General features: G+C 43.1%; 1 protein-coding gene across 1 annotated transcript in view; it reads left to right on the top strand.

Moving 5' to 3' along the window:
* LOC129819113 (low-density lipoprotein receptor-related protein 2-like) overlaps positions 1-23,529 on the top strand; it is a 90,024-nt gene that overhangs the window by 7,134 nt on the left and 59,361 nt on the right. Inside the window, exons 8-18 of the mRNA XM_055875681.1 lie at positions 6,314-6,482; positions 6,572-6,740; positions 6,841-7,063; positions 16,261-16,380; positions 16,486-16,704; positions 18,971-19,279; positions 19,726-19,941; positions 22,333-22,482; positions 22,580-22,846; positions 23,004-23,219; positions 23,308-23,484. Coding sequence (XP_055731656.1) covers positions 6,314-6,482; positions 6,572-6,740; positions 6,841-7,063; positions 16,261-16,380; positions 16,486-16,704; positions 18,971-19,279; positions 19,726-19,941; positions 22,333-22,482; positions 22,580-22,846; positions 23,004-23,219; positions 23,308-23,484 — 2,235 coding nt within the window. The remainder of the gene's footprint in view (positions 1-6,313; positions 6,483-6,571; positions 6,741-6,840; positions 7,064-16,260; positions 16,381-16,485; positions 16,705-18,970; positions 19,280-19,725; positions 19,942-22,332; positions 22,483-22,579; positions 22,847-23,003; positions 23,220-23,307; positions 23,485-23,529) is intronic.

Raw genomic sequence — 23,529 nt, 5'->3', positions numbered from 1 at the left:
GGCTGGTTCTGGGACTGTTCGTACATTTAATCTGGAGTGCCAGTGTGCTCTGGGCATTTGTAAACTCAGAGCGTTGGCAGATTGGCCGTTCAAAAATTCAAAGTAGTGTTTATCCGAGCGTTGATCTGACCTAAAAAGTCAAGCACCCAGGCTAACCGTTGGCTAGGTTGCTAAATACTTCGAAACAAATGAGGACAGTTAACTCTGACCATTTTACTCACCCTAGCAGAGCTGGTTATGCTGTTTTTATGTTATCCAGAGCATTGGTGACTGCAACTGTGCTGCTGGCTATAATACAATTGTTTTTTACAAACGTTTACTGACACCGGCCATATTCAATGGGTGTTAAGCGTTTGTAAATTTCAGTTATTCTGCGTTCTGGCACACTGACGAGAACCCGCAATATCGCAAACCAATTAACAAAAACGATACTTAAAACAAGGATTACCAGAACTGAGTCGCTGTGCGGTGGTTTGAGGTAATACAGTATGTACATTTAGATAGGTGTAACAGCAACAAAGCAATCTGGATAGATAAACAGAAGCAGCAGCATATGTGAAGTGTGATCTTTTACCACTTGCCGTGCGGTAGTAGAGAACAGTAAGACTTGGGTGGCTTGAGACTTTTTCAGTTTAGGGTCTTCCCCTGACATTGCCTGGCATAGAGGTCCTGGATGGCAGGGAGTTTGGCCCCAGTGATATACTGGGCTGTACACACTACCCTCTGAAGCTGGTATATCAACACACCGTCACTACAAAGATAAAGGCGTCCTTCCTAACTCAGTTGTCGGAGAAGGAAACCACTCAAGGATATCACCAAGGCCAATGGTGACTTTAAAACCATTAGATTAATGGCTGTGATGGGGAAAACTGAAGATGAATCATCATTACTTAACAATACTATCCTACATGACAGTGAGAAGGAAGCATAGAATACAAATATTCATATCATGCTTCCTGTTTGCAATAAGGCACTAAAGAGAGAAATTTAAAAACAGTGGCAAATAAATTAACTTTGTCCTGAATACAAAACATGTTTGGGGCAAATGCAACATATCACTGAGTACCACTTGTCTAATTTTCAAGCATGTTTGAGGCTGCATCATGTTATTGGTATGCTTGTCATTTGTATTTATTAGGGATCTCCATTTTTCCTGGGGTCCAAACATATTGAAGCTCTACATTAAATGAAAAGACAAAACGGTACATCATATAACATTACACTACTACATATACACAATGCTTGATACCACTATACACCAATATCACAATGCATGCGTATGGATATGTCTGTACTTGTGTGTCTCTTCACAGTCCATAAGGTATTTTTACATATTTTTGGGGGAATCTATTGTTTGCATCAGTTACCTGATGTGGAGTAGAGTTCCATGTAGTCATGGCTCTATGTAGTACTGTGAGCCTCCTATAGTCTGTTCTGGACTTGGGGACTGTGAAGAGACCTCTGGTGGCATGTCTTGTGGGGTATGCATGGGTGTCCGAGCTGTGTGCAAGTACTTTAAACACAGCTCGGTACATTCACCTTGTCAACACCTCTTAAAAACAAGTAGTGATGAAGGTGATCTCTCATCCACTTAAAGCCATGAGAGATTGACATGCATGTCATTAATGTTAGCGCTTCGTGTTTAAGGGCCCACCGTGCTGCCATGTTCTGAGCTAAGTCCCTCTGTGGCACCTGACCACACTACTGAACACTAGTTGGTGACAAAACTAGGGCCTGTAGAACTTGCCTTGTTGACAGTGTTACGAAGGCAGATCAGTGCTTTATTATGGACAGGCTTCTCCCCACCTTAGCTACTGTTGTATCAATATGTTTTGAACATGACCGTTTTCAATCCAGGGTTACTGCAAGCAGTTTAGTCACCTCAACTGGCTGAAATTTCACATTATTCATTATGAGATGTAGTTGAGCTTTAGGGATTAGTGAATGATTTGTCCCAAATACGATGCTTTTAGTTTTGGAAATATTTATGATTAATTCATTGCTACCGTTCCGAAACTAACTGCAGCTCTTTATAGTAGTAGCTGACATGTATAGTGTTGCGCTTTACACAAAGCCAGTGGCTTTGGGGCCTAAACAGCTACCCTGGGGAATTCCTGATTCTACCTGGATTATGTTGGAAAGGCTTCCATTAAAGAACACACTCTGTTTTCTGTTAGACAAGTAACTCTTCATCCACATTATGGCAGGGGGTGTAATGCCATAACACAAGCTTTTCAAGCAGCAGACTATGATCGATAACATCAAAAGCTGCATTGAAGTCTAACAAGACAGCCCCACAATCAATTTATCATCAATTTCTGTCAGCCAATCACCAGCCATTTGTGTAAGTGCTGTGCTTGAGTGTCCTTCCCTATAAGCGTGCTGAAAGTCTGCTGTAAATTTGTTTAATGTGAAATAGCATTGTATCAGGTCAAACACCATTGTTTTACACAAGTTTACTAAGGGTTGGTAACAGGCTGATTGGTCAGCTATTTGAGCCAGTCAAGGGGGCTTTACTATTCTTGAATAGAGGAATGACTTTAGCTTCCCTCCAGGCCTGAGGACACACACTTTCTAGTAAGCTTCAATTGAAGATGTGACAATATCGTCCATTATCCTCATTTTCCATCCAGATTCAGACTCAAATGGCTTGTCATTGTTAATAGACAACAATAATAATTTCCTCTTCCACACTGACTTTACGGAATCCAAAAGTACAATTCTTGTCTTTCATAATTTGGTTAGATATACTTTGATGCGTAGTGTTAGCATGGGCTTACGTTGAGACAAATGAACCTGTAGCCGTATTACTTCAACAGTATTCAACATGAGATCATCTAAGCTTTACAGGAATGTGGTTCTGAATATAGACTAACACCGCCCCCTTTGGCATTTGCCTTTCGGTCGATGTTATAACCTTGTATTGCTACCACTATCAACAAAGGTATTTTCTAAGGGAGCTTCAGAGAGTCAAAATATTAATGTAATCTGTTACACGTAAGTTATTGACTTCATGGACCTTGTTTCTCAGGCTGCATATGTTAATATGGGACATTTTTAACACTTCTGTGTTGCTTGATGGTTAATGCTTTACTGGGAAGCTTATCAGAAGTAGACTTCCTCAGTGCTAACAGAATAACTCTGGTACATAGGTTGAGGTATTCAGGGCAATTAGGGGAACGATGTTTTTCAGATTTGTAACTTTGCACATAATGTTGCTGCTATTGTCTCTTATGACCGAAAAGAGCTACTGGACATCAGAACAGCGATTACTCACCTTGAACTGGACAAATAATTTCTTGAATGAGTCGGACTAGAGGGATTTACTCCAGACACCCTAACAGGCCCTCAACCCCGCCATTCGCAGGTGAAAGAGACGCGGGTATCGCGGAAGGTGGTCGTTGTCTTGTGAGGATATGGCGGCGAGTGGCTAATCTGCCTTTACCATCGGTACTATTGGCCAACAAACAATCGTTGGATAATAAAGTGGACGAACTACAAGCACATATATCCTATCCTTAAAGAGTATCTTATGTTTCACAGAGTCGTGGCTGAATGACGACATGAATAACATACAGCTGGCGGGTTATACACTATCGGCAGGCTAGAGCAGCAGCCTCTTGTATGACAAGGGGTGGTGGTCAATGTATATTTGTAAACAGGTGGTGCACGATATCAAACGAAGTCTCTAGGTTTTGCTAGCCTAAGGTAGTGTGGTCTACAGCTTATCATGATACTCTATCTACCTACCTAGTTTATCTATATTCTTCAGAACTCATTTCTATATGCATGTTAATGTGCAACCAGAGGAAAACAAACTGACCACCTTTACTCCACACAGAAAGCTCTCCCTCGCCCTAAATTTGGCAAATCTGACCATTTTCTTCCTGCTTACAAGCAAAAACTTAAGCAGGAAGCACCAGTGACTCGGTCAATAGTTGTCAGACTAAGCAGATACTAAGCTACAGAACTGTTTTTCTAGCACACTGGAATATGTTCCGGGATTCTTTCGATGGAATTGAGGAGTACACCACATCAGTCACTGGCTTCATCAATAAGTGCATCGATGACGTCATCCCCACAGTGACTTCGTACATACCCCAACCAGAAGCGATCGATTACAGGCAACATCCACAATGAGCTAAATTGTAGAGCTGCAGCTTTCAAGGAGCGGGACTTTAACCCGGAAGCCTATAATGAATCCCGCTATGCTAGACAAACAGGCAAAGCGCCAATACAGGGCTAAGATTGAATCGTACTACACAGGCGCTGACGCTCGTCTTGTGGCAGGGCTTGCAAACTATTAGGCTACAAAGGGAAGCACAACCACGAGCTGCCCAGTGACACGAGCCTACCAGATGAGCTAAATTACTTCTATGCTCGCTTCGAGGAAAGTAACACTGAAACATGTATGAGAGCATCAGCTGTTCCAGACGGCAGTGATCACGCTCTCTGTAGCCGGCATCAGTAAGACGCTTTTAAACATGTCAACATTCACAAAGCATGCGCTGACCAACTGGCAAGTGTCTTCACTGACATTTTCAACCTCTCCCTGTGAGTCTAATACTAACATGTTTCAAGCAGACCACCATAGTCCCTGTGCACATGAACACTAAGGTAACCTGCCTAAATGACTACTGACCTGAAGCACTCACGTCTGTAGCCATGAAGTGCTTTGAAAGGCTGGTCATGGCTCACATCATCCCAGAAACCCTAGACCCACTCCAATTTGCATACCGCCCAAACCGATCCACAGATGGAATCTCAATTGCACTCCATACTGCCCTTTCACACATTGACAAAAAGAACACCTATTTGAGAATGCTGTTTATTGACAACAGCTCAGCGTTCACCACCATAGTGCCCCTAAAGCTCATCACTAAGTTAATGACCATGGGACTAAACACCTCCCTCCAACTGGATCCTGGACATCCTGACAGGCCGCCCCCAGGTGGTAATGGTAGGCAACAACACATCCGTCACTCCAATCCTCAACACGGGGCCCCTCGGGTGCGTGCTCAGGCCCCTCTACTCCCTGTTCACTCATGACTCCAACACCATTAAGTTTGCTGATGACACAAGTGGTAGGCCTGATCACCGACAACGTCGAACGCCTATAGGGAGGTGGTCAGAAACCTGGCCATAGTGCCAAGACAACGTCTCCCTCATTGTGATCAAGACAAAGGAGATTGTGGATTGCAGGACCGAGAAATCCCCGATTCTCATTGACGTGTTTGTGCTGGAGCAGGTTTAGAGCTTCAAGCTCATTGGTGTCCACATCACTAATAAACTAACATGATCCAAGCACACCAAGACAGTCGTGAAGAAGGCTCAGCAAAACATATTCCCCCTCAGGAGACTGAAAATATTTGGCATGGGTCCTCAGATCCTTAAGTTTCTACAGTTGCATCATCGAGAGCATCCTGACTGGTTGCATCACCGCCTGGTGCAGAGGGTAGTGCGTACGGCCCAGTACATCACTGGGGCCAAGCTTCCTGCCATCCAGGAACTATATACTAGGCACTGTCAGAGGAAGGCCCTAAAACTTTTCAGACTCCAGCCAGCCAAGTCATAGACTGTTCTCTGCTACCGCACGGCAAGCAGGTTTTTTTTGCTTATACAGCTTGATTGCAGTCTTAGTGCCAAGGTCGGTTTGTGGTGGTAAGTAGACTGTGACGAAAAGTAGATGAAACTCTCTTGGTAAATAGTATGGTTTACAGCACCTGTCAAACTCATTCCATGGAAAGTTTGCCTTCCCTGTACTTGATTGATGAGTTAAGGCCACTAATTAGTAAGGAACGCGCCTCACCTGGTTGTCTAGTTAATTGAAAGGGGAAAAACCAGCTGACGCCCTCCATGCAAAGAGTTTGCCACCTCTGGTCCACAGCGTATGAGATTTGAACTTGGGTGAGCAGGAGCGCTTACCCAACGCAGTATAGAGTAGAATAAACAGCTGGATTTATATTTCCCATGTTCTTCAGCCACTAGTTAAAAAAAATATATTACATTGGTAGTCTAGAGTGCAGCTCATCAAGTTTATTCTCCAGTGATTGAATGTTATAACGGCGGTTCGAGGCGGTTTATCCACTCACTGATGTAGTCTCGTCAGGTATCCTGCACACTGGCCTCTAAATTTGCCTCTTCCTCCAAATTATGGATTTGGGCCTGGTCCTTTTCTAAATTGCACCTTGTGTATTCTACTATTCAAACTTTCAACATTAAGTTGAGACCCTGACTGAGTTTGTGTATGCCTGGAGCCTGCCCTGGACACTAGGTATGTATAATTGTGATGTGGTCCCCCCTCTGCTCTCAGGACAATATGGGGTTAGAAGTCTAGTCTGTGATTGGCTGACAGGCCAGCTGTACTGGACCAACCAGAAGACCCGGTCTATTCATGTTGGGGCAGCTGATGGGAGTGGATTTGCAACAGTCTTGGCCAAGAACATGGACCCGTTGGAGCTGGTCCTTCTTCCCATTGAAAGGTTGGATCATGTTCATATTTGTGGTACTTTTGATCAGTGGTTGGGGCATTTATCGCTAACGATTTGTAATTTTCTCCTTTACTTTGCAGCTTGTTGTTTTGGATCAACAAAGGTCCAGGTGATAAAATGACTCTGGAGAGATCTGGGATGGATGGGTTAAAGCAGGAATCTCTGGTGGTCCTCACTGCACAGGCACCACGGAGTCTGACCCTGGACGTTACAGTTCGGAGGCTGTACTGGATGAGTGATTTTAAAAAGGTTCATGATATAGTCCAGATATAATCAATAGTACCGCTTGTCTGCCCGCAGCAATGAACATATTGCCAAGGTAGAACTAATTGTTTTTCTTCTTTTTCAGTCCATAGAGACTGTGCGAGTGGATGGGAGTGGTCGCTACAGCTTTCTGGAGTTCTTCAAGAGGAGACCAGCTCAGAGCCTGGCGGTGTTTGAGAGGTGGTTCTACTGGACAGATCAGATGGGTCTGTGGCGTTCCCCTCAGGACCGACCTGATCAGAAGACCTTTATTCAGAGGACAAGACTATCTGTCCTAGAGGCATACCATGAACAACAGCAGCCAAAGGGTATGGGGTATATCATGCTAACTCTAAAGGCATGGGGCATATCAAACATGTTCGGGTGGCAGGTAGGCTAGTGGTTAGTGTTGGGCCAGTAACCGAAAGGTTGCTAGATTGAATCCCCGAGCTGACAAGGTAAAATCTGTCGTTCTGCCCCTGAACAAGGCAGTTAACCCACTGTTCCTATGCCGTCGTTGTAAATAAGAATTTGTGCGTGTAGCGAAATGCTTGTATTTCCGACCATGCAGTAATATCTAACCTAACAATTTCACAATAACTACCTTAAACACAAGTGTTTTTGGACCATGATAGTTTGGTGATGGACACCAAGGAACTTGGTACTCTTGACCCGCTCCACTACAACCCTGTTGATGTGAATGGGGTCATGTTCGGCCTTCCTTTCCTTGTAGTCCACGATCCGCTCCCTTGTCTTGCGCGCGTTAAGGGAGAGGTTGTTTTCCTGGCACCACACTGCCAGGTCTGACGACCTCCCTATCAGCCTTCTCATTGTTGCTGATCAGTGTAGTTGGCAAACTTTATGATGGTGTTGGAGTCGTGCTTTGTCATGCGGTTGTGGTTAACAGAGTACAGGGGGGACTGAGCATGCACCCCTGAGGGGCACCAGTGTTGAGGATCAGCGTGGCAGATGTGGTGTTGCCTACACTTTTTTTACACCTGGGGGCGGCCGTCAGGAAGTCCAGGATCCAGTTACAGGAGGTGTTTAGTCCCAGGGTCCTTAGCTTAGTGATGAGTTTTGAGGGCACTAAGGTGAACGCTGAGCTGTTGTCAATGAAAAACATTCTAACATGGGTGTTCCTTTTGTTCCTTTTGATTGGGTCTAGGGTTTCCAGGATAATCGTGTTGTGAGCCATGCCCAGCCTTTCAAAGTACATTATGGCTACGGGTCGGTAGTCATTTAGGCAGGGTACCTTCACTTTCTTGGGCACACTGACTTGTGGTCTGCATGAAACGAAAGTATTAGACTTGGTCAGGGAGTGGTTGTTACGGATGATCATGCTCTCCGTGGCAGATGTGAGCAATACCTTTAAACAGCTCAACATTCATAAGGCTGCGGGGCCAAACGGATTACTAGGATGCGTACTCATAGCATGCGCTGTGTGTGGTAGGATTCAATCTTAGTCCTGTTGATGCTTTGTCTTTGATGGTTTGGGGGCGTAGCAGGATTTCTACTAAGCGTCCAAGTTAGTGTCCCATTCCTTGAAAGCGGAAGCTCTAGCCTTTAGCTCAGTTTGAATGTTTGCTGTAATCCATGTCTTCTGGCTGGGATATGTACGTACGTTGTCGATGCACTTATTAGTGTAGCCGATAACTGATGTAAACTCCTGTGCCAACGGATAAATCCCGGAATATATTCCAGTCTGCTAGCTAAACAGTCATGTAGCTTAGCATCCACTTCATTGGATCACTTCAGAAATCAGTGTATCACTGGTACTTCCTGTGAGTTTTTGCTTGTAAGCCAGAATCAGGAGGATAGAGCTATGGTCAGATTTGCCAAATGGAGGGTCGCAGAGTTTTGACTCAGTCTGTAATACCTACTTGTTTTAAGCAGTCCACCATAGTCACTATGCCCAATAACGGCAAGGTAAAAAAACTCTCGATCACCTTCACTCCACACAGACTTATAGTCTGTGGAGGTTTTTCCCGCTCTAGTTGCACAGAGGTAAAATTAATTTGTTTTCCTGCATTGGAATCACTGGCCACTAACAGCGCTGCCTCAGGATAAGAATTTTCCTTTTGGTTTATGGCCCTATACAGCTCGTTGAATGCGGTCTTAGTGCCAGCATCGGTTTGTGGTGGTAAATAGCTATAGTTTTTTGTAGCAGTCTAACTGTCTTGGTAAATAGTATAGTCTATATGGCTTTCTTCTAAAGCTAAGCAGGGTGAGACCAGATGCTGCTGGAAGTGGTGTTGGTGGGCCAGTAGGAGGCACTCTTTCCCTTGGTCTAAAAAATATCCAAATGACCCAGGGCAGTGATTGGTGACACTGCCCTGTTAAACGGGTGTCCTGACTCTGAGGTCATTAAAGATCCCATGGCACTTATTGTAAGAGTAGGGGTGTTAAACCTGTCTAGGACTGGGGTGCCGGCACCCCCCCCCCCCCCCCCCCCCCCACATTACACTGAAAAGGCAGAGCCGCGAAATTCAAAAAAATATTTTTTTTAAATATTTAACTTTCACGCATTAAAGTCCAATACAGCTAATGAAAGACACAGATCGTGTGAATCCAGCCAACATGTCCGATTTTTAAAATGTTTTACAGGGAAGACACAATATGTAAAGATATAAATCTATTAGCTAAACTCATTAGCATAAGACACCATCTTTTATTTGTCCACCAACACCAGTAGCTATCACCAATTCGGCTAAACTAAGATATTGATAGCCACTAACCAAGAAAAAAACTCATCAGATGACAGTCTGATAACATATTTATGGTATAGGATAGGTTTTGTTAGAAAAATGTGCATATTGTGCATATTGTGCATATAGTTGACTTATCACTTCTGGTTACTCCATGGCTATCAGTCTGAAAAGAAGTCAGTAATAAATGTGCTATATTCTCTACAAGGCAGAATGTAGAATAAAATAATATTTACACTTTACTGTTTGTACAAGCTGTTGGTCTTTTTGGAGGTAGGTGGATATGGGGATCCACAGGAAAGTGTTTACCCATCTTTTTGCAGTACCGGTAGGTTCTGTCGCTTGTGTTTTTAATCTTTTGACGCATTGCACGTGATGCACAAAATGTAAACAATAGCCAAATGTCCGATGCAAGTTTCCTTGCAATCACCTGGAAGTGTTTGTCATTGCTAGGCTCGGCCATATTATGCAAGTTTGTCATGATGTGCCACGTACGAATTGCATCAGTATTCAAAATAGAAATATGAGCAATATTGATAACACTTCCCTGTAGATTTGTTTCAGATTACCTCCAACATTGGAGGGCAACAGAATGTTGAACAAACTTGATTTGACTGTAATGGGACTGCTCAGGAATGCTGAGCCTACACGTTAGTTTAGGGTGTAAGCTATTGATTCTCTAAAAAGAGGCTAGGTCTACATGAGGCGTTTTAACTCAGGTGAGCAGAACCTTGAGACTTCATTAATATTTGAGATCATACACCTGCTGTTAACCCCTGCGCTTGAGATTACGAGACGCTGCCGTTCTGTCCTGATGCATTTATATTAGCCATCCTCGTTCAACCACCACTGAAGCATAGGATATTTGTTTCAATTTCCTGTTTATAGGATTGTCTTGAGCTTGTCTAGTTCTCCAGTGATTGTACGTTGGCCACGTCTGCCGCTATCTTTGTCTTTTCCTTTTCCGAGTGTCTTGAATTAGGGCCTGGTCCCGGGTGAAAAGTATGTCCTGCATGACCTAGTCATTGAAGTAGAATTCTTCATCCAAATCGAGGTTAGTGATCGCTGCTTTGATGTCCAGAAGTCAGTGTTGTGTTTGAGACTGCCTGAAGCGAGACCAATTCAAGACCAGAGCAAATCGAGTCAGTCAAGGCGAAGACCGGGAGGGGGACAATGGGTCCAAACCAGTCAAGACTGAGACCAGCAAAAGTCCAATTTAACCTCTAACGCCTCCCTAACCCGGATCTGGGATCCCCCCCATCACAAAAGCTGACTAGCATACCCTAAAGTTACAGGGATATCATAAAATGTTCATGAAATCACAAGTCCAAGACACCAAATGAAAGATACAGATCTTGTGATTCAAGCCATCTCTGATTTTTAAAATGTTTTACAGGGAAGACACAATATGTAAATCTATTAGCTAACCACGTTAGCAAAAGACAATTTTCTTACTCCACCATTTTCTTACTGCATCAGTAGCTATCACAAATTCGACCAAATAAAGATATAAATAGCCACTAACCAAGAAACAAACCTCATCAGATAACAGTCTGATAACATATTTATTGTATAGCATAGGTTTTGTTAGAAAAATGTGCATATTTCAGGTAGAAATCATAGTTTACAATTGCAGCCCCCATCACAACTCTCACTAAAATGACTAGAATAACTACAGAGACCATCGTGTATTAGCTAATTACTCATCATAAAACATTTCTTAAAAATACACAGCGTACAGCAATTGAAAGACACAGATCTTGTGAATATAGCCAATATTTCAGATTTTCTAAGTGTTTTGCAGCGAAAACACAATATAGCGTTATCTTAGCTTACTACAATAGTCAGTCACACAGCAGCATTGATTCAAGGCAAAAATAGCAATAACGTTATAAACCACCAAACGCTATTAATTTTTTCACTAACCTTCTCAGAATTCCTCAGATGACAGTCCTGTAACATCATATTACACAATGCATATAGTTTGTTCGAAAATGTGCATATTTAGCCGCACAATTCGTGGTTACACAACGTGTTTAGTGGGCAAAAAAATCAAGCAATCTGTCCGGCGCCATTTTGGAAAGGCACCTAATCTTATCAAACTATTCATAAACTTGACTAAAAAAATACAGGTTGGACAGCAATTGAAAGACAAATTAGTTAATGCAATCGCTGAATTACATTTTTAAAATTAACCTTACTGCGCAATACTGGGTACAATACAGGGTGCAATAGGGCAACGCTACACGGAAAATAATGGCGTCTAATACATTTTTCTTTTTCAACAGAACAACGTTTTATCAGCATAAATAGTACTTACTATTAGCTGAACTCCCATCAGAATCTTGGAAGGTGTCCGTTGGCCAAAAGAATCGTTGCTGGGTTAGAGAATGTTTCCCTCGACGTTGCAATTAGCAGTACAGAATGGCATTCGAGAGAGACACCCACGTTTCTACAGCGCCATGGAAATAAATACCTGAAAATCGCAATATACTGACCTAAACTGGTATAATTCGGTTCAAAATAACAAGATTATGTTGTCTTTAACCTGTTAGGGGGGCAGCCCGACACGGTACACTTATGACAACATCCAGCTCAAGTGCAGGGCGTGAAATTCAAAATATATATTTTTTTAATATTTAAAGTCCAAGACACCAGATGAAAGGTGCACATCTTGTGAATCAAGCCAACATGTCTGATTTTTATAATGTTTTACAGGGAAGACACTATGTAAATCTATTAGCTAATCACGTTAGCAAAAGACACCAATATTCTTACTCCATCAGTTTATGACTCCATCAGTAGCTATCACAAATTCGGCCAAATAAAGATAAAAATAGCCACTAACCAAGAAACAACCTCATCAGATGAGTCTGATAACATATTTATTGTATAGCATGTTTTTTTTTTTTATTGCATATTTCAGGTATAATTCATAGTTTACATTTCAGCTACAATCAGAAATTGCACCGAAAGCAGCCATAGCATTTACAGACACCAACGTCAAATACCTAATTACTCATCATAAAACATTTCTGAAAAATACATAGTGTACAGCAATTGAAAGACGGGCATCTTGTGATTCTAGACAATATTTCCGATTTATTAAATGTTTTACAGCGCAAACAAAATGTAGCGTGATATTAGCATAGCCAGAAACACTTGGGCGCCCACGACCAGTCAAAATGCACGACAGATATTAGAAATAGCATCATAAAATGTTTCTTACTTTTGGTGGTCTTCTGTCAGAATGTTGGATAAGGTGTCCTTTGTCCAGAATAGTCGTTGTTTTGATCTGGAACGGCAAATTACCCTCTTCATTTAGCATGGGCACTTGCCAAGTGGCACGGATCACTCAAGTCAACAAAGTTAGAAAACGGAACACGGCAAAACTCCCGAAAAAGTTTCAATAATCTGATTAAACTATATTGAAAAAACATACGTTACGATGATATGGTGACATGTATCAAATCAAATCTAAGGCGGAGATGTTCGTCTTTCATAACCACAGCTAAACAGAAGCCATTTCCGTGTCCTCTTTCGCACGCTCCAAAAACAGGAACTGGACGGTCACGTCAAAGACCTTTTATTCCACCTCTGAATAAGATAGACACAAAATTTCTTCTCTCACCGCATCTTGACAACCAGGGGAAGGCGTAGGAAGTTTTTGTAGACTCCTACGTCACACGCCCATGTATAAGCATGAGGTTGAACAGAGCATAGATTTCTGACATTTCACTTCCTGGTCAGGAAAAGTGCTGCAGAAGTATTTCTGTTTCACTCAGAAATAATTCAAACGTTTTTAGAAACTAGAGTTTTCTATCCAATTGTAATAATAATATGCATATTGTACGAGCAAGAATTGAGTACGACGCCGTTTGAAATGGGCACATATAATCTGGCTACTCAATACGCCCCCTGCAGCCATAAGAAGTTAAAGCCCATAGCGAATAAAAACAGAGCCGGATACATCTAGGAGCTAAAACCAGACGTTCTAAAAAGACATGCCAAGACCCTCTTTGCGTCAGCGCGAAGTCCCAAAAGGCCGGACGCCTCGGTTCCAACCAATTTATAGACTTTCTGAACCGTGTAGAAACTGCATTTCAACTCGCCCTATTCGCTAACAGCCAGGGGAAGGCGTATGCAGTGCATCTCAACCAATAGAAGACAGGCAAAGTTAAAGACAGGTCTCAAAGCAGATGATAAAATTTCCCATTCTCACACAGACATAGGAAAAGTGCTCTAAGTCGAGTTCTGTTTCACTTACAGACATAATTCCAACGGTTTTAGAAACTAGAGTTTTCTATCCAATAGTAAGAATAATATGCATATTGTACGAGCAAGAATTGAGTAGGAGGCCGTTTACATTGGGTACACATTTGTACTATGTCGAAATAGCACCCCCGTAGTGGCAAGAAGTTGTTTAAAATCAGGATTATAGTTTTGTTAAATCACCACCATAATAAGAGTAAAACATGTTCACTATTTCTGTTTATTAGAAGAACATATGAATTCTTAAAACATTCAGAATGGTGAGAATGCCTGCTGAGGGTAAACAGAGCCACTACAAATTATTACTAACCCAAACAGTGGGGAACAATGAGGGATGTGCCGTAAAAAGGGATTAGGATTATAATAATATATTATTATTTTCAATAGTTCTCATTCTCTTCAGTTTGTTGTACAGGAAAGGGTTAACGCTGAAGAGAAAATGATCCAATCATTATTTTGTGGTTGTCTCAGGAACAAGTACTGTATTAGGGCAACATTTTAGAGTAACTTAAATCATCCAATCACTGATTTGTAATGGGTGGTACCCACTACAACTCAAACTGTGATTGGTTGATTCCAGTCACTGCAAAATGTGGCCCTAATACATTTGGGACCATTTTTACAAAAAATGTCTGGAAACATCTGCCTTTTCAAAGCCCAAAAAGTCACTTTGCAAATAGTTTTCGCATGGTCTAGCTGACCATCTTTTGTTGTAGGCTAGTTTTCAGTGGCTGCAGCAGGTGTCACCCAAGAGGATGTTGCTAATTTGTTAGTCTCCCTTTTCAAGATTAACTTAACATTAAGTTAACCTTTTTACTACAGTGGGCTGAATCAGGGTCACAGTGATTCTTGGTTGGTTTTAAACAAATATACTTTGAAAACAAATGTATACACATCACACATAGTTATGAGCTTAAATGACACCTGAACCACTCTGAATGTCAGTTGAAATGTATTCAATGTTTAGTTTGCATCACAATATTACACTTTATATGCATCATAGAAGACAGAAATCTAACAAACGGGTTAACATAGTAACATCGGATTTGTTGTTTATTGAAATAATCAAGTTTGAAATGACTATATGTTTCACTAATGAGGCCAAAGAAGACGCTTTTGCTAATTGACTGCAGGAAAGGGTTGTTTCAAATGATAATGGCACTGGTTTTATTGTAATGTGTTTATGCTCAATCTGATTGGGTTGGTGTGGCCTGGCCCCCTGATGCAAGTGGCTCATGACTGAATTGCACGTCACAAATGACGTACTAATCAAGGCTTCGGACCAAACTTTATTATCACCATTGCTGTCCTTTCAGCACCACGAACATGTCACACTCTGAAGGCCTAGGTCTAATTGGTTCGCCCCTAAAGGCCTGGGTTCGCCACTGCTCGAACATGTCTAATAAATAGAAAGTCTGCTAAGATATTAATGTTTCAAGAAAGGAGTGTGGCCTGGCGAAGCAGTTTTATGTACTGACTGAATGGAAGCTGACAATTGTCTCGGGAAGAGATGTACTAATCCTCACTGTTGGAAACCGAGCCAAATGTACATCTCGCGCTTACCCTGGAGGTACGGGGCATCTCGCGCTTACCCTGGAGGTACGGGGCATCTCGCGCTTACCCTGGAGGTACGGGGCATCTCGCGCTTACCCTGGAGGTACGGGGCATCTCGCGCTTACCCTGGAGGTACGGGGCATCTCGCGCTTACCCTGGAGGTACGGGGCATCTCGCGCTTACCCTGGAGGTACGGGGCATCTCGCGCTTACCCTGGAGGTACGGGGCATCTCGCGCTTACCCTGGAGGTACGGGGCATCTCGCGCTTACCCTGGAGGTACGGGGCATCTCGCGCTTACCCTGGAGGTACGGGGCATCTCGCGCTTACCCTGGAGGTACGGGGCATCTCGCGCTTACCCTGGAGGTACGGGGCATCTCGCGCTTACCCTGGAGGTACGGGGCATCTCGCGCTTACCCTGGAGGTACGGGGCATCTCGCGCTTACCCTGGAGGTACGGGGCATCTCGCGCTTACCCTGGAGGTACGGGGCATCTCGCGCTTACCCTGGAGGTACGGGGCATCTCGCGCTTACCCTGGAGGTACGGGGCATCTCGCGCTTACCCTGGAGGTACGGGGCATCTCGCGCTTACCCTGGAGGTACGGGGCATCTCGCGCTTACCCTGGAGGTACGGGGCATCTCGCGCTTACCCTGGAGGTACGGGGCATCTCGCGCTTACCCTGGAGGTACGGGGCATCTCGCGCTTACCCTGGAGGTATTTATATTTGATTTTACCTTTATTTAACTAGGCAAGTCAGTTGAGAACAAATTCTTATTTACAATGACGGCCTAGGAACAGTGGATTTAGCTGCCTTCAGTGGCAGAACGACAGATTTTTACCTTGTCAGCTCGGGGATTCGATCTAGCAAACTTTCAGTTACTGGCCCAACGCTCTAACCACTAGGCTACCTACTGCCCCAATGGGGCATATCACGCGAAGGCTAACATCACCTTTGTTGTAGGACAACTCCATGTAATTTTATTTTTATTTTTTTAAGCTCCATCAGCCTGTGTAAAGTCTGGCTGTCAGCTCTGCATGCTGACTCTGGACCTGCCTGCCGGGTTCACCTGTACCTGTCCTGATGACAAACTGCTCATGGCAGAAGGCTCATGTGAATGTATGATTACCATGTATTACACAACTCTAACCCTGTTTTTTTCTCTGCTACTTCTGGCACTTTAGAGCATTGGTTGAGCAATGTACTTGTTATTCTATCACACAGATCCCAGGTTTGCTTATGCAACATCCACAACACTGAACCTGCTCGAGTTGAAAGGGAAGGAACTGATCAAGACATTACTGCTGACTACGGATGACGTCATGGAGTCTTTTGACATTGACTGGAGGGGGGACTGGGTCTACTGGGCGAACAGCACTGGTGATGTGATGCGCAGGAGCCTCAATACCGACCAAACAGAGACTGTCCCCACGCTGAGACCAGGTACACCCTTTACGCTCCCAACCAGAAATCGGGTACATATAATGGAGCCATATTGTTCAGGTTTAGTGTTTGTGAGCGTATATGCATGTACACTGAACAAATATAGAAACGCAACATGTCCTATGTTCTGAATAAACTCTTAAGACCTGGTAATCTTTTACATCAATAGCAGTCAATATTTAATCCTCACCTTATTTAGTCTCTTCTAAAAGTTGTAAATTCTTGGTTATCTTCACGAACCCTGGCTAACAAGTTGAATCAGCAATACAAAATTTGGTTTAAATATTTATTTACTAAATAGCTAAATAATCACACAGAATGGATCATACATTGATTACAAATTGTCATAAAGAAAACGTCCCTAGCGGACGGAACAGATACGACGGCTGGTTACATAGAGAGGGGGTTGGGTTTGAGTGAAAGAGCTGGAAGATTGATAACAAAGGGAGAAGCTATGCTATCGTAAATACAGAATCTTATGCATTCTAAATAACCGCCCATTTGAAAAAGGAGAATGCAATAAATATTTACTCTGAGCTGCGCGTCGGTAGATTGTGTGTCGATGGAAGGCCGGTTTGTCCTTTATGGATCTCTGTACCTCTGAATGTCTAGTGGTGAACTGGAGCGTGGTAGAATGGATACTCTATCCGTCCTCTCCTAGCCCACGTTTGGCGACTGCTTACTCAACGGCTAGAAGGTATCACTTCTGGAGTGAATAAGAGTTCAATGTTCATACCAAGTTGCCATACTTTTAATTAAGCTCATGCTATATTCTGGCTGGTATAGTAGAAATTCATCCTTCCGGGGTGTAGGTCGTGACCTTTGAAATTCTATGCTAAATTCATTCGGTTCTCTAAGGTTGGCTTAGTTCTGTAGGTGTCTTTGTACTTTCAACGTGGGGACCTCAAGTCCACACGTCCTTGGAACAGCTTATTATCTGAGCCCTTAACGTGGAACTGTCGCCATAACGTCCTCGGAACAAAGTACAATTTTTATCAAGGTCTTCATATAGGAGGGGAGAGAAGGGCGTGTTTCATAGTTTATAACCAATGTCTGTTCACATGGGCAGGGCCACTGAGTTGAGCATAGTTCACTCATGAAAACCCAATTCTCTTATTTGGAAGCTAAAATTACTTTTAGTCTTTAAACAAATAGTTTCATATTTTAACATTTAAATTGCACAATTCCATGTGAATCTAACTGTAGACTTTCCAAGATAGTTTGTCGTCCTACCATCAGTAATCATGTCTCAGACGCCAACTGAACTGACATCCTATTCATTAAGTCCCAACGCATATTTTCAACTGGTTGGATTACTGAAATATGGTTCTGTTCCCCCCACCTTTTGATGTTCCCAGACTCTCTGTTTAACAAAGGCTTTTCAAGAGTCTTTCTGTAGTCAAGAGGTATTTATGGGGGGGTCATAAACCTCACCCACAGGCCAACATCATGACATGTTTCATGAGCTGAAGAGAGAAATCAAACTGTTTTCAAATGCACAAAGCTCATTTCTAAGTGTACAATTTTGTTATTACCCTTATAGTGAGCTTTTCGCCTTTGCCAAGCTAATTCATACACCTGACAGGTGTGGCATATCAAGAAGCTGATTAACCAGCATGATCATTGCACAGGTGCACCTTGTACTGGAGACTGTAAAAAGCCACTATGGTGCAGTTTTGTCAACACAATGACAGATGTCTCAAGTTTTGAAGGAGCATGCAATTGGCATGCTAAAGCAGCAATGTCCACATTGTTGCCAGATAATTTAATGCTAAATTCTCTACCATAAGACGCTTCATGCTTTAGAGAATTTGGCAGTACGTCCAACCACAGACCACGTAACCATGAAGTCCTAGGACCTCCACATCTGGCTTCATCAGCTGCTGGATATTCTGACTTGTAGTGGGGGGGCTGGAGTTGTGGTGGGGTACTGAGGAGTATTTGAGTGTCTTTTGTAGGGATAAACTCTGATTGGCTGGGCCTGGCTCATGCCCTCCCAGGCCCACCAATGGCTGCATCCCTGCACAGCCATATGAAATCCATAGATTAGGGCATAATTCATTTTTCTGTTGACTGATTTCCTTATATGAACTGTAACACGGTAAAATCTTAAATTGTTGCATGCTGTATTTTTTGTTTCTCTGCCAGTCATATATCTATATCAAACATTAGGAACGCCTTTTGCATATTGAGTTATGTTGGTCCATTCCCTCTCCTAGCCTGTTCAGGTCCTGTATATTCACGTTGTGCTGTCCTTGCCTTCTAGCCTGCGTGGTGTCAGTAGACCAGAAGATGAGAAATCTGTACTGGCTGTCATGTGATGAAGTCTATGTTGGCGTCACTAACATGGATCAGGGTTACCCACGGAGACTGTACCAGTCAGGCAGTGAGGTAAGAGATGTTTATCTGGACTGGCAGCGAGGGAGGCTGTACTTGCTGGAGGCTGGGTGGATCCTATCCATGAGACTGCCCGGAGGAAACCCTAGGAAAGTCCTTAGAGTGGAGGGACACGTCGCTGGGCGCATTGTTTTGGACCTGAAATCCAACACACTGCTCTGGAACACAGAGGGGGACGGTCAGTATCACTTAATGCAATATCTTTAACGGTGATTCTGTCTCCTATAATGTTTTTTCTTGTGCTCCTCGGTGTTGAGCTGGTCATCTGGTTAGGAATGATCATGCTGGGGCGGGGCTGCTGGGGCGGGGCTGCTGGGGCGAACACAACCAAAGAAGTGACTGAAACCAACCATGTACAAATTAATGTAACATTTGAGCATATCACCAATTGATTGTACACCTATGTATTTTCAGTTTGTGTGATATGGGGGTTGGAGAAGTGTTTATTTTGACATAAATACATTTTCTAAACAATAAGAACCAGGATGATCTGAGCTTTGCTGTTGGAAGGATACATCTGTGTTAGGCTGTCGCCGCTGACTTTGCTCCTGGACTTACATTAACAGTCGGTTGCTTACGCCTCACCACTCAAACAAGCTCTTTGTGCTCCTTGACCCTGTGTAGAGCTGAAGATCATGAGTCTGTTGAAGTCCCAGACTCACCTGGCAGGCAGAGAGTGGAATGTCCCTGGTTCCATCATGGCCGCTCACTCTCCGCTCCTAGTGTCGCTGTTTAATGATGTCATCACTGTGTGGGACCGGCGGGACAGGAGGCGTGTCCACGATGTCCCTGTCGGACCAGGCGTTGTCAGGGTGATCGTGGCTCTGGATGTAAAGGAAGGTTAGTACAATAGGATCATTGTCTAACTTATGGCTGGGATCCAGTTCGTAGAAACATGTCAAACGAAGTATAGAATCAACCTTAAGGATGTTTTAAACATATCTTCAATTTTCCAACCGGAGAATTCCTTTGTCTGTAGAAATGATGGAACTCAGGTCTAACTATTACGTTAACGTGTGTGGTCAGCTCATGGCACTCTGCCAGAGCCCTGACTGAGCCCTCATCCCCCCTCCTTCACAGTAGAAGCATCAAACAAGGTTCTAAGGACTGTTGACATCTATTGGAAGCCTTAGGAAGTGCAAGTTGACCAATATCCCACTGTATATTCGATAGGCGATGAGTTGAAAACCTACAAACCTCAGAATTTCCACTTTCTGGTTGGATTTTTTTTCTCAGGTTTTTGCCTGCCATATGAGTTCTGTTATACTCACAGACATCATTCAAACAGTTTTAGAAACTTAATTGTTTTCTATCCAAATCTACTAATAATATGCATATATTAGCAACTGGGCCTGAGTAGCATGCAGTTTACAGTCCTAGACAGGTTAAGAACAAATACTTATTTACAACGACGACCTACCGGGGAACAGTGGGTTAACTTCCTTGTTCATGGGCAGAATGACAGATTTTTACTTTGTCAGCTCAGGGAATTGGTCCAGCAAGCTTTTGGTTACTGGCCCGAGGCACGAACCACTAAGTTACCTGTCGCCCGTGCGCCCATTGCCTGAAATATCTACTTAGTTTGGCCACGTTTCAGCATTTTACAAATCTTATATGTACTTGTTAGTGTATATAGGATAGAAGTCATTTAGTATGATAAATCACAAAGCAAATCACCTCAAAGTTCAACCTAAATACAAACCTAACTGTAGCGTGAAAACAGAACAGGGTTGCCAGATATTGGTAAATTATTTGTGGTGTTTGTGGTGGATCATTTCCTTTGGAGGGGGAGTGGTTTCAAGTCCATGGGGGCTAAGAATGGGGAATGGTATTGTGGGGGGGGTGTGATGCAGGAAATTTGAGGGGGATTTATCAATTAAACAAGTTTACAAGCTAAATAAAACCTCAAAGGGGGGTCTGAGCTGGCAACTAAAAAATTTGCCCCCGACTGGGGAGTTTTGTTTTGAACTGTCATCCAACTCGGGAACATGGGCATCTTTCTAGAATGATGACTTTCTGACCTGAATATCACGGACGTCATGATTTGACCTCGTATTTTTCAGTTCCCAGTTGTCTTGAAAGCACCATAAGTCAGTGGTGTGAACCATCCCTAATCTTCATTTAGTTATAACTTTGGTCTGACAGACGCTTTTGTGACAACCAGGATGCATGGCATGTAGACCAACATGCTGCCCCTCATAGCTGGCAAATAGCTTAGCATTAGCTCATCATAATATAATCAGAATCAGTTAAACCTTCAAGTGTTTTAAACACGTTATTACAATATGCAAGAATCGGAAATATAATAATAATTATATTTCATAATTTGTCACAGCACATGAAAATATGTGAATAAAACAGTGAATCATTACGCTCCATACATGTGTAGCCATTTCTACTGTAGCACAACACGATACAGAAACTAAGGCTCTTTGATAGGAACGCACATTACTTATATTTGTAAGGAAAACGACAATGATGGCAATGCGGGCATCATTATAAAAAGTTTGCAAGGCAAGATATTATAGATATCTGACAAGATATTAGCAAATGTCTGCATTCTTGACCTGTGGAAACACGAAGTGCATGAGCTCTTGTCAAAGAAGTTTGTCTGGCTCAGTGAAGCCTCAAACATACATTCCGCAATTTTTTACGTGAAAGAATTCAAAATGTTAGAAAAAAAAAACTTGTTAGAAAATTATTAGCCTATAGTTAATTAGCAGGCAAAGTGCCTCGGTTGGAGAGAAGCGAGGATTGGCACTCCTGTTTCGCAACGATCACATTGAGTGTATTCTAACATCCCGACATAGAAAAACTCACGCTGGTGGACCATTAGATATATGGAACTAACCCGTGAAAGGGTAAAGGCCTTTTATTGTCCCCAATGATCACCTTGTTTAATCAGCTTCTTGATATGCCGCACCTGTCAGGTGGCTGGATTATCTTGGCAAAGGAAAAAATGCTCACACATAGGGATGTAAAAACATTTGTGCACAGAATTTGAAAAACTTTTGTGCAACATCGCTGGGATTTTCTTTAAATCATAACTATCAATATCCAACACTTTACGTTTTGTGTTTATATTTTTGTAGTGTGTTTAAAGTCTCAGGGGGCAGAGTTTACGTTGTGTAAAGGAAGGTTAGTAGGATCATGTCTTTAATTTGTTGACCATCGTTTCAAAGCGCTTCATCCGAAAATGAATTTAAATGGATGGCCATGTTTCCAACTCAGTGCCTCCTGCTCAGCCAGTCTGTACCAGTCCATCAGTGATGTGTCGGGGCTCAACATTGTGCATCTCCCAAACTCAGCTGTGTGACACATTGAGAGACTGCCCTGATGGTTTTGATGAGGAGTCCTGCATTACTAAATGTCCAAACCGAGGTAGATATATTAACGCTTTCTGATATTTGATACTGCTTTGCCACCCAGAAAACCCTCTTAAGCTTTCTTCATGGTCCCTCTTGTGTGTGTGTCCCAGGTGAGTTCCGGTGTAAGGACAGGAGGAAATGTATTGAGAGGAGGCTGGTTTGTGATGGACGCGCTCATTGCCAAGACGGCTCAGATGAGATTGGCTGTCAAACGATAGCTGCTCCAACATCCCAAACTGCGCCCCTGAAGTGTCGCATGGGTTCTAGACTGTGCAAGGATGGGAGAGAGTGTGTCCTGCACAGCCATGTTTGTGATGGAGAGGTGGACTGTAAGGATGGATCAGATGAACAGGACTGTGAGCTCCTCTGCAAAGCAGGTCAGAAGCTCACCTCTTGATCTGGTGTAATGTGTTTAATCACAATTGGCCAGTTTCAGCACACATCCATCCATTCATATCAATGTCATTAGGTCAGTTCCAGTGTGCTAATTGGTTGTTAGCTCAGTTCCAGTGTGCTCATTGGTTCCTACCTCAGGTCAGTTCCAGTGTGCTCATGGGAAGAAGTGTATCGACCAGCAGCAGGTTTGTGATGGGAAGGCACAGTGCCAGGACCGTTCTGATGAAATGGACTGCTTCAAGCCCACCAAGAGCTGCAGTCATCGCTGTGACAACAATAGCCGCTGTATCCCAGAAACCTTCCTCTGTGATAGAGAGAGAGACTGTGAGGACGGCTCTGATGAGGAAGGCTGTGGTGAGACACTGCTGACTCACTTGGACAGTTGGTACAGAAGGATGAGGAGAGTCTCTTTAAATGAATCTAATGTAACCTCTCTCCCTAGATTCTAACAAGGCCCTTCCTCCTGTCCTGCCAACTCTGGCTCAGACCTGTACCAGTCCATCAGTGATGTGTCGGGGCTCAACTTTGTGCATCTCCCAAACTCAGCTGTGTGACACATTGAGAGACTGCCCTGATGGTTTTGATGAGGAGTCCTGCATTACTAAATGTCCAAACCGAGGTAGATATATTAACGCTTTCTGATATTTGATACTGCTTTGCCACC

The sequence above is a fragment of the Salvelinus fontinalis genome, chromosome 21 (genome assembly GCF_029448725.1).
Source record: "Salvelinus fontinalis isolate EN_2023a chromosome 21, ASM2944872v1, whole genome shotgun sequence".
NCBI lineage: Eukaryota > Metazoa > Chordata > Actinopteri > Salmoniformes > Salmonidae > Salvelinus > Salvelinus fontinalis.
This window is presented reverse-complemented; position numbering and strand designations above follow the sequence as displayed.